The sequence below is a fragment of the Pipistrellus kuhlii genome, unplaced genomic scaffold (genome assembly GCF_014108245.1).
Source record: "Pipistrellus kuhlii isolate mPipKuh1 unplaced genomic scaffold, mPipKuh1.p scaffold_m20_p_11, whole genome shotgun sequence".
NCBI lineage: Eukaryota > Metazoa > Chordata > Mammalia > Chiroptera > Vespertilionidae > Pipistrellus > Pipistrellus kuhlii.
Genome location: NW_023425416.1, coordinates 40,657,133 through 40,671,664, shown reverse-complemented (window position 1 = coordinate 40,671,664; position 14,532 = coordinate 40,657,133). Strand labels below are relative to the sequence as shown.

The 14,532-nt window shown below is 39.3% G+C and overlaps 1 protein-coding gene across 1 annotated transcript in view; it reads left to right on the top strand.

Annotated features, from left to right (window-relative positions):
- The window catches only part of GADL1 (glutamate decarboxylase like 1), a 108,042-nt gene that overhangs the window by 72,100 nt on the left and 21,410 nt on the right, over positions 1-14,532 (top strand). Inside the window, exon 13 of the mRNA XM_036431680.2 lies at positions 2,670-2,759. Coding sequence (XP_036287573.2) covers positions 2,670-2,759 — 90 coding nt within the window. The remainder of the gene's footprint in view (positions 1-2,669; positions 2,760-14,532) is intronic.

Sequence of the window (14,532 nt, the reverse complement as noted above, 5' to 3'; positions counted from 1 at the left end):
GGATAGGTTATCCTGGGGGCGAGGTTCTTGTGTTCCCAGTTTTGCCCCTTTGCTAGGCACCCAAGGCTTTTTGACCTGATGAGTTTCTGTACCAGGCAAGTTGTTCTTACTCTGCTCAGGTCTGTCTGACAATAAGTACTAAAATGGAAATAAGTAGCATGAAATGCTAAAACAAGAAGTGAGTGTGGGTGGCTTCTTAGCTTTGGGTAGTCCAGGTACGGCCCTCTGAGGTTATCTTTGAGCTGAGACCTGAATAATGGTATACAGCATGCCTTGTCTGAAGGAAAGGCATTCTATTATAGGTAGTCAATAAACAATGGCAAAGGCTTAAAGCTGAAAAGAGTTCTGTGTGTTTGAGAAGCCAAAAGGAGATATATTAAGCAAGGGGTGCAAGTTGCAGTGTTTGATGAAGTTGGAGAGGTGGGTGGAGAGATCAGTTGGAATCCGGTAGGTCATGGTAAGATCTTTGGCTTTTATTCCAAGTGTAATCAGAGAAAGTTTCAGGAGTCAGGAGCCTGACATCCATTTAAAGAGATCATGCAGAATGTCTTGGGAAGAGAGGAATAAGGAGAGGACAAGGAAGACAGGACGAGGAAAGAATAAACAAGACAAATTGGAGACAGGATGTAGTAGTCCAGGTCTTCAGACAAATTTTGGAAATCCTGCTCCAGAGAATTCTGACTGTAGCTTACACCACTATCCACAAGGGGGTTCAAATTTCCTGAAAAGTAGTGATATAGAAACTTGTAAAGATAGCAAAATAACCCATATTTAAATGACTTTCTGGTGACACTTCAAAGAATCAAGAAGATAAATTTCAAATGTAGGGCATCCTATAGGACAACTGACCTGATTTCTTTAACAAAAACATAAGGAGAACTAAGGAGAATGTGGTGTTAATCACTTTAGGTTCAAAGAGACTGAAGAAGCACAGCAACCAAATGCAAATTATGAAGTTTTTAGAATCCCAGTTCCAACAAGCCAATTGTAAAAGTACATTTTGAAACTGTTGGGGGGAATTTCTAACATGAATTGATTATTAGATACCAGGGAATTATCAATAATTTTATTAAGCATGATAATGGCATTATGATGCTGTAAGAAAATGTCTGTAAGTTTTAGAGATGTGTACTTACACATGGAGGGGTGAAACAACTGTATAATTGGCTAGACTGTGAGTTTGAGTCACTTTTTTATTTCCTAGAGTTTGAGCTGCCATCTTTATTTACTTGAAGTCTAGTTAAGTCTTTATTTTCTCGAGTTTGAATTGCCTTCTGCATTTATCTGGCTTCGGTAGCTGCAGAGCTTATGGAAAGTGCTTTATTCCTCAGAACTGCACCGTCTTTTGATAGAGCTAATAAAAGAGTCATGAGAAAAAAAGATAAACTGACTTAAAAGTTATTTATATATTTGTCCTAAAGGCTTAAAAATCACAGGAGGAACCTCTTATCATCATCTTGAGGGACCTGCAAACATTCACATCCTTGTAATGAAAGTTGAGGTGGGTTTTCATTATTAGAAAGCCTTCTGCCTTGGATATTTTATCTGTGGGAGCCAGATGGCCCCAAAGCCGTGGAGGTGGCTTTCTCAATGGTTCTCCAGAGGTCCTACTTAGAAGGATTTTCGTGTGTGATCTGCATTTGCCTCTTTTCTGTCTATTCCCATTTAGAGTAATGAAGTAAATTTAGACCTTGAGTTTTGCATAAGTGTCAAGCTGCTTAGCCTCTTTCTGTTAACAAATGCATTCATTGGATTGATTAAATATAGCCCTAATACATACTTGAGAAGAAATGCAAAGATCCATTTGGAGCATAGGTCTATGAACTATAATTCTTTCCATTTGGGAAAAGTCAAAGTCTATAATTATATATTCAATAATGGGGTATATGTCCCAAAACTCCCAGTGAGTTAATAAATTAGTTAGAGATTAACAACAATAACTAATAATAAAATAGAATAACCACAACAATATTCTGTAATAAAGGTTATGTGAATGTGGTCTCTCTCTACAAACTAGCACAGTTTTCTTTTTCTTTCACAATTTCATGGAGAGAAGATATATTCTTAGCATAGATCTTAGCAACCTTAACATACAATTTCTTTCTTTCTTTATTAAGTTGGGGAACTTTCACCTTTTTACTTCAGGGAAGCACATTACCACTTCTCTTTGGCATATCTGAATTGCCAGCATCACTACTCTTATTTTTAAGTAAAATAAGGATTACTTGAACACTATCACAGTGATATCAGAATAGTAGATCTAATAACTGAGATGGCTCCTGAATGACTAATGGGCCGATGGTGTATGTAGAATGTTGATTCACTGGACAAAGGAATGATTCCTATCCCAGGCAAGGCTAGGCATATGTGTATTGGGTGATGATTGTTATAACTAGGTTGAGTCAGATTCAAACTTTGTTTATTCTTGATGCTGTGTGCATCCTTGCCTAGAGCGAAGTGCCCTCTAGGTATACCCAACTGAGAAGAAAATTTCCCCGGAGAATGTTATCAGAAGTAAGGCAAAATGGATGTCTACTCTTGCAGAGTCTGATTTGTTATCAACATAATACACACATAATAACTCATTAAAAAAAAAAACTAGCTAAGACTTTAATTGCATTCTAAGATAAATCTTATGTTAACAATTCCCAAATTTCCTTAATCCTCAGCCTGAATATGCCAATATTTGCTTTTGGTATATTCCACCGAGCCTCCGAGAGATGGAAGAAGGACCTGAGTTCTGGGAAAAACTTAATTTGGTAAGTAATAAATAAACTATATTTTTTCTCTTGATGAAATAGAGTCAGCGCCATTCTCTATTGATCCTATAAATGCTTCTGTGCTTGCTAGAACTCCTAGAAGAACTAGAGAGGTGGCTCCTAGTGTATTAAAAACTAATGGCACCCCAGACAGTTGTAAATATTGTGTACATTTACCAAATTAACATACTTGTCAGACACACACATTCAAAATAATTGTGCTGTGTGCAAGATGGTTATGGGAATTATTAGAAGTTCTGATTCACAATACAGAAATTAGGATCTGGTAAGAGGACCCAAGATTAAAGTTACATGAGGAACAGCTTCCTCTTTCAGTTTTGCTGGTACGTGACTGCTTGCATCTTCTCACTTGTTAGAAGTCTACATCAGGGACCCTTTGTGAGATTGAGACTTTCTGTTGTTTCAACAAAGGCTCTACATTTTATGCCTGTGGGGCTTATGGGGTAAAAAAAAAGGGGGGGGGTGTCAACAAGTGTTTCAATTAACTATTGAACACAGCTGGTGCAGGCTGACAATCCAGAATGAGATGATGCGCCAGGCTCTGTGGACTTCTTGTGTTTCATCAGCACCTCCCCTAGAGTGGCCCTGCCAATTATCCTGCCTCTAAACACAGATTTCTAGGACTATGACGTTTCTTTAGGCAATTCTACTTGATCCCACTCCAGTGTTGGGTGGACATAGTGCACATTGAAGTGACCCACTGGGATTCGGGGGCCATGACACGTAGAGAGAGAGAGTTCATGACACTTGGTAACATGAAGTTAGGTAATCCTCTGTCCTTTGTGTCTTCTCTCTCAAGCACAGCTGGCTCCATGATTCTGGCTAATACAAGCTCTGACTTGCAAACCCCTCCCTAACCCTCAATGGGGAAATCAATAGTAGTTTTAACAGCTTGTATAGTCAATGGCTCTCTACTTGTCCTCTAGAAGAAAAGGAAGAACTTCCCAGTCAGGCAAGCATCAAACACTTACTGAGTGCTCACTATGCTGTGTACCAGAGATACCAATATAAAAAGACTCAGTCCCTGCCCATAGGAAATTCATGTTCATGGAGAAAAACTAGTACACCCACAATCACAAGGTAACTAGTAGGTTCTAGTAGAGATAAACCCTAAAAGCAGAGAGGAAAGACATCTATCCTGGTGTGCGATACTAGAGCTGAGTCTTGAACAATAAGTAGATGCCAGCCAGGGGACAATTGTGAAGAAGTATATTTCAGGAAGAATGACAGCATGATGACCCAGAGTTTTAAGAAAGTAGAATGTGATTCAAAGACCATGGAAGTGCAAAGGGACAGTGGCAGGAGGTGAGATCAGAGTAGCAGGCAGAGGTTGGGTCATGGGGTCGGGGTCGCCATCTTGGAATTTGTGCCAATTAGGAGGAAGAGGGAAGACCATGGTCTTTAAGCTATAGCCACCTATAACCTCACCTGCAGCATGTCCTTTTAGCTTCAGGTCATTTTCTATTTATTTATGTTTCATTAAATCTCCTGCACTGTGGCATAATACAGCACCAATATATATAAATATTCTGCCTCTTGTAAACTCGAGATCAGGCAGCAGAGATGGGGAGAGATGGATGGTGTTATCTGTGTCTCAGTCTAGAAAAGGCCTCATTACCCATTTTTAGGCAGTTAGCATAGTCATTGGGATTTGTCTTGCCTTGTTGCCATACAATGCAAATAGGAGAGTGCTAAAGAATACATTTCAGATGGTAAGTAACCCATAAAAAGAAACAAGGACTGGACAATGTGAGAATTTAATGGTGAGGTTTCTAGGAAGATTTCCCACTTTGATGGAATGCAACTGACATTTTTTTAGGTAGAGTGGGGGAATGGTTGCTTAGCGGTGAGAAGGTAATGGTTGCTATTTTTCTCACGTTTCAGTTATTAAGTAAAGCAACCAAGAATGTGATATTTGTGCTTTACTGACAGCGCTTTTGCACAGACATGGATCAGGATAACTATAGCATCTCATTATGTCTGGAGATAATTTTGGCTCATTTTTTCATGATTTAAAGAAATATTTACATAATCTATTATCAGAAAATTTGAAATTGAGGATGAATATAGAAGCTAACATCAGATAATTCAGCATATAACACACGGTTATTCTTAACTGAAAATTGAATGTAAATCAGGCCACCTTCTTCTATCCCCCAATATTTTTCAGTAATGATTTTCTTTTGGTTAATATCTAGGATTTTCTGGATATTAGAAATGCTTTTTTTGTCATTTAGAACTATGGTTTTCTTGCCCAGTCTAATATCAGACTATGTTAATTGCTACGGTTGCCTCTGATTAGTAAACATGTACCCTGCTGAAAAATTATCATTGGTTCTCAAATTCTTTGTTTCCTCTTATTCTCTCTTTGTGGGGTGTGTGCACATGAATTTGTCAAGGAAGGGAGGCATATGTATCTATTGTTGATCTATGTGGTTTTATGCTTACTGTACTATGAGAATGCAATACATGATTTATAACCTAGAGTGCACTTAAAGCACACTTGAAATTTATCTTGGGGTTTATCTTGGATGGAGAATCACAAACAAATAAATAATCTGAATAAGGCTTTGCCCCTTCGATTCAGCCTACTGTCAGGTTTAGCTGTCAGATTTCAGAATCAGTGGTGTAATAAGTCTTCCGTTTGACAGCAGAAGAAGAGAAGGATTATTTCATAATGAATCTGGCATTTCAGTGTGTGTGTGTGTGTGTGTGTGTGTGTGTGTGTGTGTGTGTGTGTGGTGTGTATGTGTGTGTGTGTTGTATGTGTCTGCATGTGCTTTCAGCTGTGTGTGCACATGCATGAGACTATTTTTTGAGAACACAATCATTCTGCAATCTGATAACAATGTGACAGTCGCTCTGTGACACCATATTCAGTCACTGGGTTCCAATGACTTCTCTCTTTAAGATGTCCTCCATAAAAATGTTCATTCTGATTCTTTCAGGTGTTGCAGTTTTCTAGGTCTTCATTAGTCCCCTGCCCAGGTTGTATTTGCCTCTTGTCTGGTCTCTGCCTCCTGCCATCTCGTATTCCCATTTATTTTCCTGCTCTCTGCACTTTCCCACCTCCAGCTTCGTCATATCACTGTCCTGCAGGAAGTCCAGAATAGCTTCCTGGTCTCTGCAGCAGCAGTTATCCACCGTAGAGACCCAATGGCCACTGTTTATAATATGTATTGTCAATGTTTCCTTTAATCTCCTAAAATGAAACCAGTAGAAACTATGACCTGCCTACATGTAATTTTGTAAAAGGCAATAGAACGCCCTGCATGTAATAAGAAGGAAAAATAAGTTAGTTTAAAATAAAGACATGTATTCCATTACATAAATGCTTTGCCATGACAATATTAGGAGGCATGAGGAAGCTATAAGGTTCTCACACATGCTCTTAGAATCACAGTAAATGTAAGAAACCAAAACAGTATGGTATTGGTGATAGAACTTTTCAAGATGGTGCATAACCCTTGGTAAAGCTCTGAAGAAAACATTTTCTTCTTGGTTTACATGGTAGCAGAAAACTTAGTATTTATGAACAATGGGCACAGATAATTTTGCATTCGTATGTAAAATAGAGTTAGGTTCCAGGCTTGGATAATTGTCATCAGGCTTTGACCTCATGCATTCCCAGTAAGATATGTGAAAGTTGTGCAAGGCATGAGACAATACTTCATTGCTGCGGATTGCTTACCTAGAAAAAGGCTATTGGGGGTTTGACCACATATTCCTAACAGTTAAAAGAATTGAAGCCCTGGCCGAGTTGTTCAGTTAGAGCATTTTCTCAATTCACCAAGGTTCCGGGTTTGATCTCAGGTAAGGGCAAATATAAGAATCAACCAATAGCCCTAGCTGGTTTGGCTCAGCAGATAGAGCATTGGCCTGTGGACTGAAGGGTCCTGAGTTCAATTTCAGTTAAGGGCATATGTCTGGGTTGTGGGCTCGATCCCCAGTGGGGGGTGTGCAGGAGGCAGCCAATCAATAATTTCCTCTCATCATTGATGTTTCTATCTCTCCCTCTTCCTTCCTCTCTGAAATCAATAAAAATATATATATTTTCAAAAGAATCAACCAATTAAAAAAATAATCAACCAATGAATGCATCAATAAGTGAAACAATAAATCGCTGTCTCTCAAATCAATAAAGTAAGAAAGTAATTGAGCATTCATCTCAATATATATTTATTGTTTTCAAATTATCTACATGCATTACTTTATAAACACAGAATATATATTTAAAAATACACAAAGTAAGTTTTTTTTTAATGATGAATTTAAAAATTGTAAACAGCTATTAAGATACGTTCTCATCTTTTCCTCTTATACCATCGGGAACAGTTTTGTTTGGAAATCATGATTATACAAGGTTTAGCCAATTAGTTTGCAAACTGTTTTCTCTCATGACTTTTTCCCAGACATAATATATAATCTCTTGTTTCTTCCCATATCGCTCTTCCTCTTCCCTTATTAAAATCCCCACACTTTCTGCACTGATTTTAAGTTCACAGGCATTGCCCATGATGGTGTATAGTGAGATGTTCAGCAGGCTTCCCCGGGCTCTCTGAAACTTTGGGGCATTGAAGTAGAGTGTCACCTAACTCTGAAGTGACTACCTAAAGTAAGCTTATGAGTTTGTTTCTTTGGATGCCTCCTGCTAGTGATCACATATAGAGGGCGAGAAAGTTGAAGATAGACTGTAAATATAAACTGGATTGTGAAAGACCCCAAGAATGTAATTGAAAATGCCATCCGGTTTTGTCTCATCATTACTCAGTGTTATAAAGCAGAAGATTTCCTCTTTTGTTGACATTTCATAAATGATGCCAACAAAATTTACATTCCTAAAAGTAATAAATATGTTTTATTTCTGCACTCATGCATGGTCATTTCTGACTTTATTTTTTATTTGCTGACCTGCGGATCTGTGGCTAATGTTAGTCATTTATAACAGGCTCCTTTCCCCTCAATAGGAGAAGAGGAATAAATCTTTAGAACCTGCCGGATGGGCTTGTTGTTTTATTGCTTATTTGGCATGTAACTTGATATGGTATTCCAGATATCTTTAGAGAGAATGTAGCATTCTTCTTGGCAGGTTTCTGATGAACAGCTCTTGAAGGATGAGGCTGCATAAACTGAGTAGGTTGATGTTTTTCTGTAGGAGCCTCACAGACAAGACATCCAAACAGGCCACTTCCTGGAATTGTAGGTGAGGCTTCAGTGTCCCTTGCTAATGCTTCATTGATTTGTTGTGTGTGTGCATGTGTGCGTGTGCATGTGTGTGTGTGTGTGTGTGTGTGTGTGTGTGTTCACAAATGTGCATAATAACTCATACACATTTTGAGAGCCTCTGCATATTTTGGAGGATTTGGATTCTGATGTTCTTCCCATCACCATCTGTGCCACTGGTGTATCCAATCACTCATGTTTGGATTGCAAATTTGTAAACCGCCAGACTTGTAAACAGGGGATTTAAAGAATTGCTATATTGTGGCAAATGCAGCCACACAATTGGGACATATGGATGTATTCTGTGCTTGTGTTTCCTCCTTTTCTCGTCCCTGGAATTAGATGGGACCTCTGGGCTCCATGCCTCTCTTGAGCATGTCTCTGGAAGACATCTGTCTTCCTGAAAGCTTCATCTGGCCAATGATGTTTGGGAGCAGAAAGGGGGCACAGGGGAAAGAGAGGAAAAGGGGAGCAGGAGGCAAGAGTTCCACATTTAGGGATGACTCCAAGCTCCCCTTTTTTAAGTGCCCTACAGAGGTGTGTGTATATGCATACATGTGCATGTATGTACACACATGTGTATTCCAGATATTGGAATCTGCCCATTCTTAACAGGCAAGGACATAGCACAGTGATGCCATATCGATCATGTTGGTTCAGATCATAAGCTTTTCGTATATTGGGCCTAAATGACAGCCCTGGCTAAGGCTCCCAGAACCTCTGTGTGGCCCTTTGGGTCCCTGGGAGCCATAACAGTGGCTGACATTGACTTTTAACCTGGCCTCGTAGGGCCAGTGGCTTGAGGTTGTGTGAATGAGAGAAACATCTTATTTAATTTTATTTAAAAGATATAAGGTAGTTATACGTTCTTGCACACCCGAGTTTATGGAACAAATTCATACCTATAACACAGCTTTTAAGGCCATTGTTCTGGACAATTGTTGCAAAACAAAGAATATACCCTGTTTTGCAGGAAAATACTTTTTCTTGTTTGGCTTATCTTCTTGGTCCCTTTGCCAGTACCAAGCCTGCCCTCTGGTGGCACTTTCTCTCATTGTTCCTCTCCTATCTAGGAAGGGACACACTAAATGCTGATTGAATAAATGTGTTATAAAACGTTACAGAATTATGGCATCGCTCCATCAGGGCTAGCGATGGAATTTGATCCTTGTCTCAACAATCTCTTCTGTGTTTACCTTTGAGTGTCCTGCCTGGGACCTCACCTTCCCTTCAAACTTGCCACTCCCTTCTCTTCGCTCCTTCCCTCCCACCCTGTTCACTTTTCTCCTTCCTACTCCCTCTCTCCCCTTCTCACATTTTCATGTTTTACCTCTAATATATTGTTCCCCTTGATTGACATACACACCCAGGACCTGACAACCTTGAAGGAAATAGTGCATGACTTTCTCTTAATATTGCTTTGCCTCAAGCTACCTCTGTTTTTGTCTTCATCTCTTTGGCCTACACTTCTGAAAAGAAAAACTTAAACTTCTCTGACCCTGCTTAATAGTCTGTGTCATTGTTTATAGAGCCATCCCCTTAATTAGGGGTGCTTCTTTGGTTTCCAGTATTTCTCCACTGTAAACAGTGATGGGTAAACATCTTCATGCTCACATCCACTTTTGCTTTTATTACTCCCAGAAGATAAAGTGCTCAGTATGTAATTAATTATGAAAATTAGTTATGAAAATCAATGTGGTTTTGAGCACAAGTCTGTCTATGTATTGTGATGCTATTGATATTGTAAGAAGGTTGTATCCATTTTCAGTGCCACCCATGATGAATGGGCACACAGCTGTGGCAACATTGCATGGTGCCAGTCTGGCGGGGGGAATGTTATTTAGGAAGGTGAAGAATCTTTTCCTAGTCGGTGTGGCTCAGTTGGTTGGGCCTTGTCCCATGCATCGAAGGGTTGTTGGATCTATTCCAGGTCAGGGCACATGCCTGGGTTGCAGGCAGCTAATTGATGTATGTTTCTCACTCCCTCTTTCCTTTTCTCTCTCTAAAAATCAATTAAGAAATCTTAAAAAAGGAAAGAAAGGTTAAAAAATATCTTAAGTTTGCTTTACTTTTGTTAATTGTTGGTGAGCAGAACAATTTTCTATTTTTTTTCCCTTTAATGATTGTGCTCGCCTGTGTGTTCAATTTTTTCCTGCCTATCTTACATATTTATATTTTAGAGTCTGATGCTTTCCTTATAAATTTGGATGAAGACATATAAGGTCTGAGTTTAAAAGCCCTCTTTGTCAGATGGAATGCAAATATTGCCCTAAGTATAATGTCCTTTTTTAGTCTTGCTGTGTGTTTTTTATTGGACAGAAGTTTAAATGTTTTATGTATTCAAATCTGTCAGTTTTTCTTTCATGATTTATTCCACTGCTTCAAAGTGAAGTGACTGTTCTCTCACAAATCTGATAAATATTCTATTGCATCTCCTGCTGGTTTCTGTAATTCTGTCTTTTTTTTTTTAACTCCGTAATCCATGTGGAAGCTATTTTTGTGTACAGTGTAAAAATATACATCTGCCGAAACCGGTTTGGCTCAATGGATAGAGCGTCGGCTTGGAGACTGAAAGGTCCCGGGTTCAACGTGATAGGGTCCCCAAATTATAATCCAGTTATTTATTGATTTATTAAATAATTTTTCCTAACAGTTTTTATTATGGTAAGCTTGTGCTATCATGTTACATTTTTAAAAACACTATATTCTATTTCTGGAATTTTCAGTCTCTTCTATTGATCTGTGTTTCTGTTTTTGTGCTAGGGAAAAAAAAGGTTTTAAATGGAATTGCTTTATAATCGATTCTCAAAGCTGCTAAAACTCTACCCTTCTGGGGTTTTATTTTTTAAAAGATGATTCTTCAATAGTATATTAAAATTTTGTTCATATATATTTTAGAACTTTTTAACTTAAAAACATCTTGCTAAGGGACTTACTGGAGTTTAAATCACTGGATCAGGAGTTAAATAAATCACACCCTTTTTTCTCTCTGGCTGTGTAATCATGAACGTGTTATTTAAACTTTGTTTGCCTCCTCTTTTTTTTTTTTCTTTTTATCAATAACATGGGGATAATAAAAAAGACCTACCCTGAAGTTTTTTAATAGGGATTGAGTAGCATAATTCCAATTCAGTGTCTGACACAGAGTAAGTGCTCATTAAACATGAGCTTTCACTATCATTAATCCTGTTACCTCATGTTCAAAGGACTATGTGAGCCTCAAATGTCTCTTTCCTGCCTTTTTGTTGGTCCCCCTGCAAGTTACCTTATATATCATTACAATAAAAATTTTCTAAAATACAGCCAGAGTCCTGTCCCTCCATGTTGCCCTTTGAGCTAGAGGAGAGAGAGCCATAACCATTTGGAGACTGCAGATATTCAGTTTCCCTCAACCTTCTAGCTCTTTCTCTTGCTAATCCTCCCCAATGTCCCCTGCACTCTAGTCCGCTGAGCTCTTAACTCCCATCTTTACTTGGAAAACCAGCCTGCCACTGTGTTTAAACACATCCCTTTGGCAGTAAGAAAAACTAGGGTTCCGATCCTGGCTTCATCAATTCTTTGGGGAATATCGCTTGGGGATGTACATTAACCAATCCATTCATTAAATCGCTGTAATATGTTGCGGATTTGCACAGAGCAAATAAGAAAGTGCATGTAAGCTATTATATTTTGCTTACATGTGGGGGTCCCTTTTTCAAAAATTATAAAGAATTTCAAGACAGTGTGACAACAGAGCATTAAATCAAGCCTGGGGCCCTTCTAAGTGTGGGAGCCTGCATGACTGTGCAGTTTTCACACCCTTGAGCCAGCCTTGCTGCTCAGTGTTTAATAACAGAGATGAATGTTCATATTCTTGCCTCCTTGCATTTTCTCACACTGCTCCCTTTGTCTCTGGTGTCTCATGCCTATGTCCTCCCATTCCTGCTTCTTTATGGCTTGTCTCACATGCTCTCTCCTCTGGAAGCCCCAGAGATATGTACTCCCATGGAGGAACATGGCTATGATCTAGTCTTCCCTACACCACTTACAATTTGCAGCCTAGCACACAGGGAATTCTTGTGTCTGACCACCTTAACAAATAAAAAGTACTTTATAAATTGTAAAGCAGCAAACTCTTTAAACAAGGGTGAGACTATATTTGTAGGACTTATAGAATTCCTTCAAGTTCTCATAACTTTGTGAACCAGACCTATTAATTATGAGAAATATTTGAATGACTGGAGTTCAAGGCCCCTATCCCATGCTTATGCATACTCTGCAGGAGAGGTTAAGCCCTGGGAAGTAATCAAAATGAAAACAAGGAAGAAATAAAGGGAAACAGTTATCCATGGACCAGTAATTCTCCTCAGGATATTCACTAGTGCATTCCATTAGCTTTGGCTCGATATGGCCAAGAGCTCTGTCAGCAAGGACGTTCTTGATCATGAAGAAGAATTTGATGAGTTACCCTAGCGCTTCTTTTTGAATCAGCTTTCCACTTTCCATGCAGATCCTCCTGAGTATTTATGGTGTTTACAGGCTTCTCTTGCTCCAGCCTCCGATCCCTTCCCTTTTCCCTTTGATAACTCATCCATTCCCACTTTCCTATATCAGCTGGTTTTAAATGTCAGCCTCGGGAGGTTGATTTCAGAAACTATATTTAAAAAGAGACCTCCCTGCCTATTTGGCTCTTTATTGAGGCAGCATACTCAGGGATTTGATAGAATCTGGGAAGCCATTTCTTCTTTTCCTTTTAGATCATGTCTTGGAAGCAGAAGTTGTTCACCTGGTGTCCTGCGAACTAAGGACAGTCATTCTGCTGAGGTCAGAAGCGCTCAGCCTCAGTCCTGAGATCAACCAGGAACTATGGTTAAAACCACCCTGGACTTGCTGAAGGGAGCCGAAGGGAACAACTTAAACATATGGTTGTCATCCATGCACAAGAGCCACACCTGTTCTGACCAAGTTAATCCTCTTTCTGGACTCTGGTAGGAGGCTATAGGCATACCTCATTTCATTGTGCCTCACTTCGTTGTGCTTTACAGGTACTTATGGGGTTTTTTGTTGTTGTTGTTGGTTTTTTTTTTGTTGTTGTTGTTGTTTTTTACAAATTGAAGGTTTGTGACAATCCTGGATAGAGCAAATGCATTGGCACCATTTTTCAGATAATGGCTAGCAATTTTTAGCAATAATTTTTAATTAAGGTATTTACATGATTTTAGACCTAATGCTATGACACAGTTAATAGACTACAGTATAGTTTAAACATAACTTTTATATGAAACGGAGACAAAAACATTCATGTGACTCACTTGATTGCAATATTGTGGTGGTCTATACTGACTCAGTGATGTCGGCCAGGTTCGCTTGTACAACGCTGTATCAGTTAGCTGTGGCCATGTAACAAACCATCCCCACACCCAGTGGTTTGAACAATAAGCTTTTTTCACTCCTCATGAAGTTAGAGGTCATCTGGGTGGTTCTGCTGATCTTGGCTGAGCTCCTGCTCCTGCTCACAGTCAGCTATGGTCCACGGAGGCAGCTCTGCTGATTGCGGCTGTTTGATGCTGTATGCTGGCCTGGGATAGTCTCGGCTGGGGAGGCTGAGCTGTCCTCCAAATACTCTCTAATCCTCCTTCACACTATTCAGGGCTCTTTCTCCGGGCAGTGGTAGGGTTCCAAGAGAGCAGATGGTAGTTTTTAAGACTTCTTGAGGTCTTGGCTCAGCACTAGCATATCGCTTCTGTCTTAAAAAAAACAAAAACAAAAACAAAAAACAAACAAACAAACAAAAAAACATAGATCAGAGCAGATTGAAAAGCCAGCCAGATTGGAGAGGAGGTGTGGTAGAGGAATATTCTCCACCCATTGATGGGAGGAACTTCAAAGTCATTGCAAACAATAGCAAAGAGAGAAAATTAGTACTATACCTATACTCATTCTTTACAACTTTATATATTGCAAACTGTTTTAGGGCTTGACAAGTATTTCCACATCCGCAGTCTCACCTGACTTGCCTAAGAATTCTATAAGGTCATTTTCATTCTTACCATTTTCACCTTACATGTGAAGAAACTGAAGCCAAGATCAATTCATTAGGTAGTTAATTAGGTAGAATTTTAGTGGAACCAGGACTTAAATTAAGTTCTTCTTGTCACCAAGCTCCATTTTCATCGTCTATGAAAAGTTGATTCTATCAAAGGACAAAGTAAAAAGAAATGCTTCTTAATGGAGCGAGATCATGCATGTCAAAAAAGTGGTGAGTCGTTTCCTCTCTGCTGCTGCTGGTTCCGTGCTGTCAGGGCATTTCATGAAGCTCCTTCTTGCTCAGCGAGTGGAGGGCAAGTGTCTCCTGTACCATCTTAGGGCTCTGCTGCCAGGCCTAGGTAAGGTGACTCCATGGATTATCTAGAAGCTGAGGTCTTCATGCTTCTATAGGGCAAGGTTTGTGGAAGTCTACCAGTGAAGTCACAGTGGCTCACACAAAGGAATCCCCCATTTAAGGCTGGTTTGGGTCTATATATCTATATATGTAAAAGCCTAAGGGACC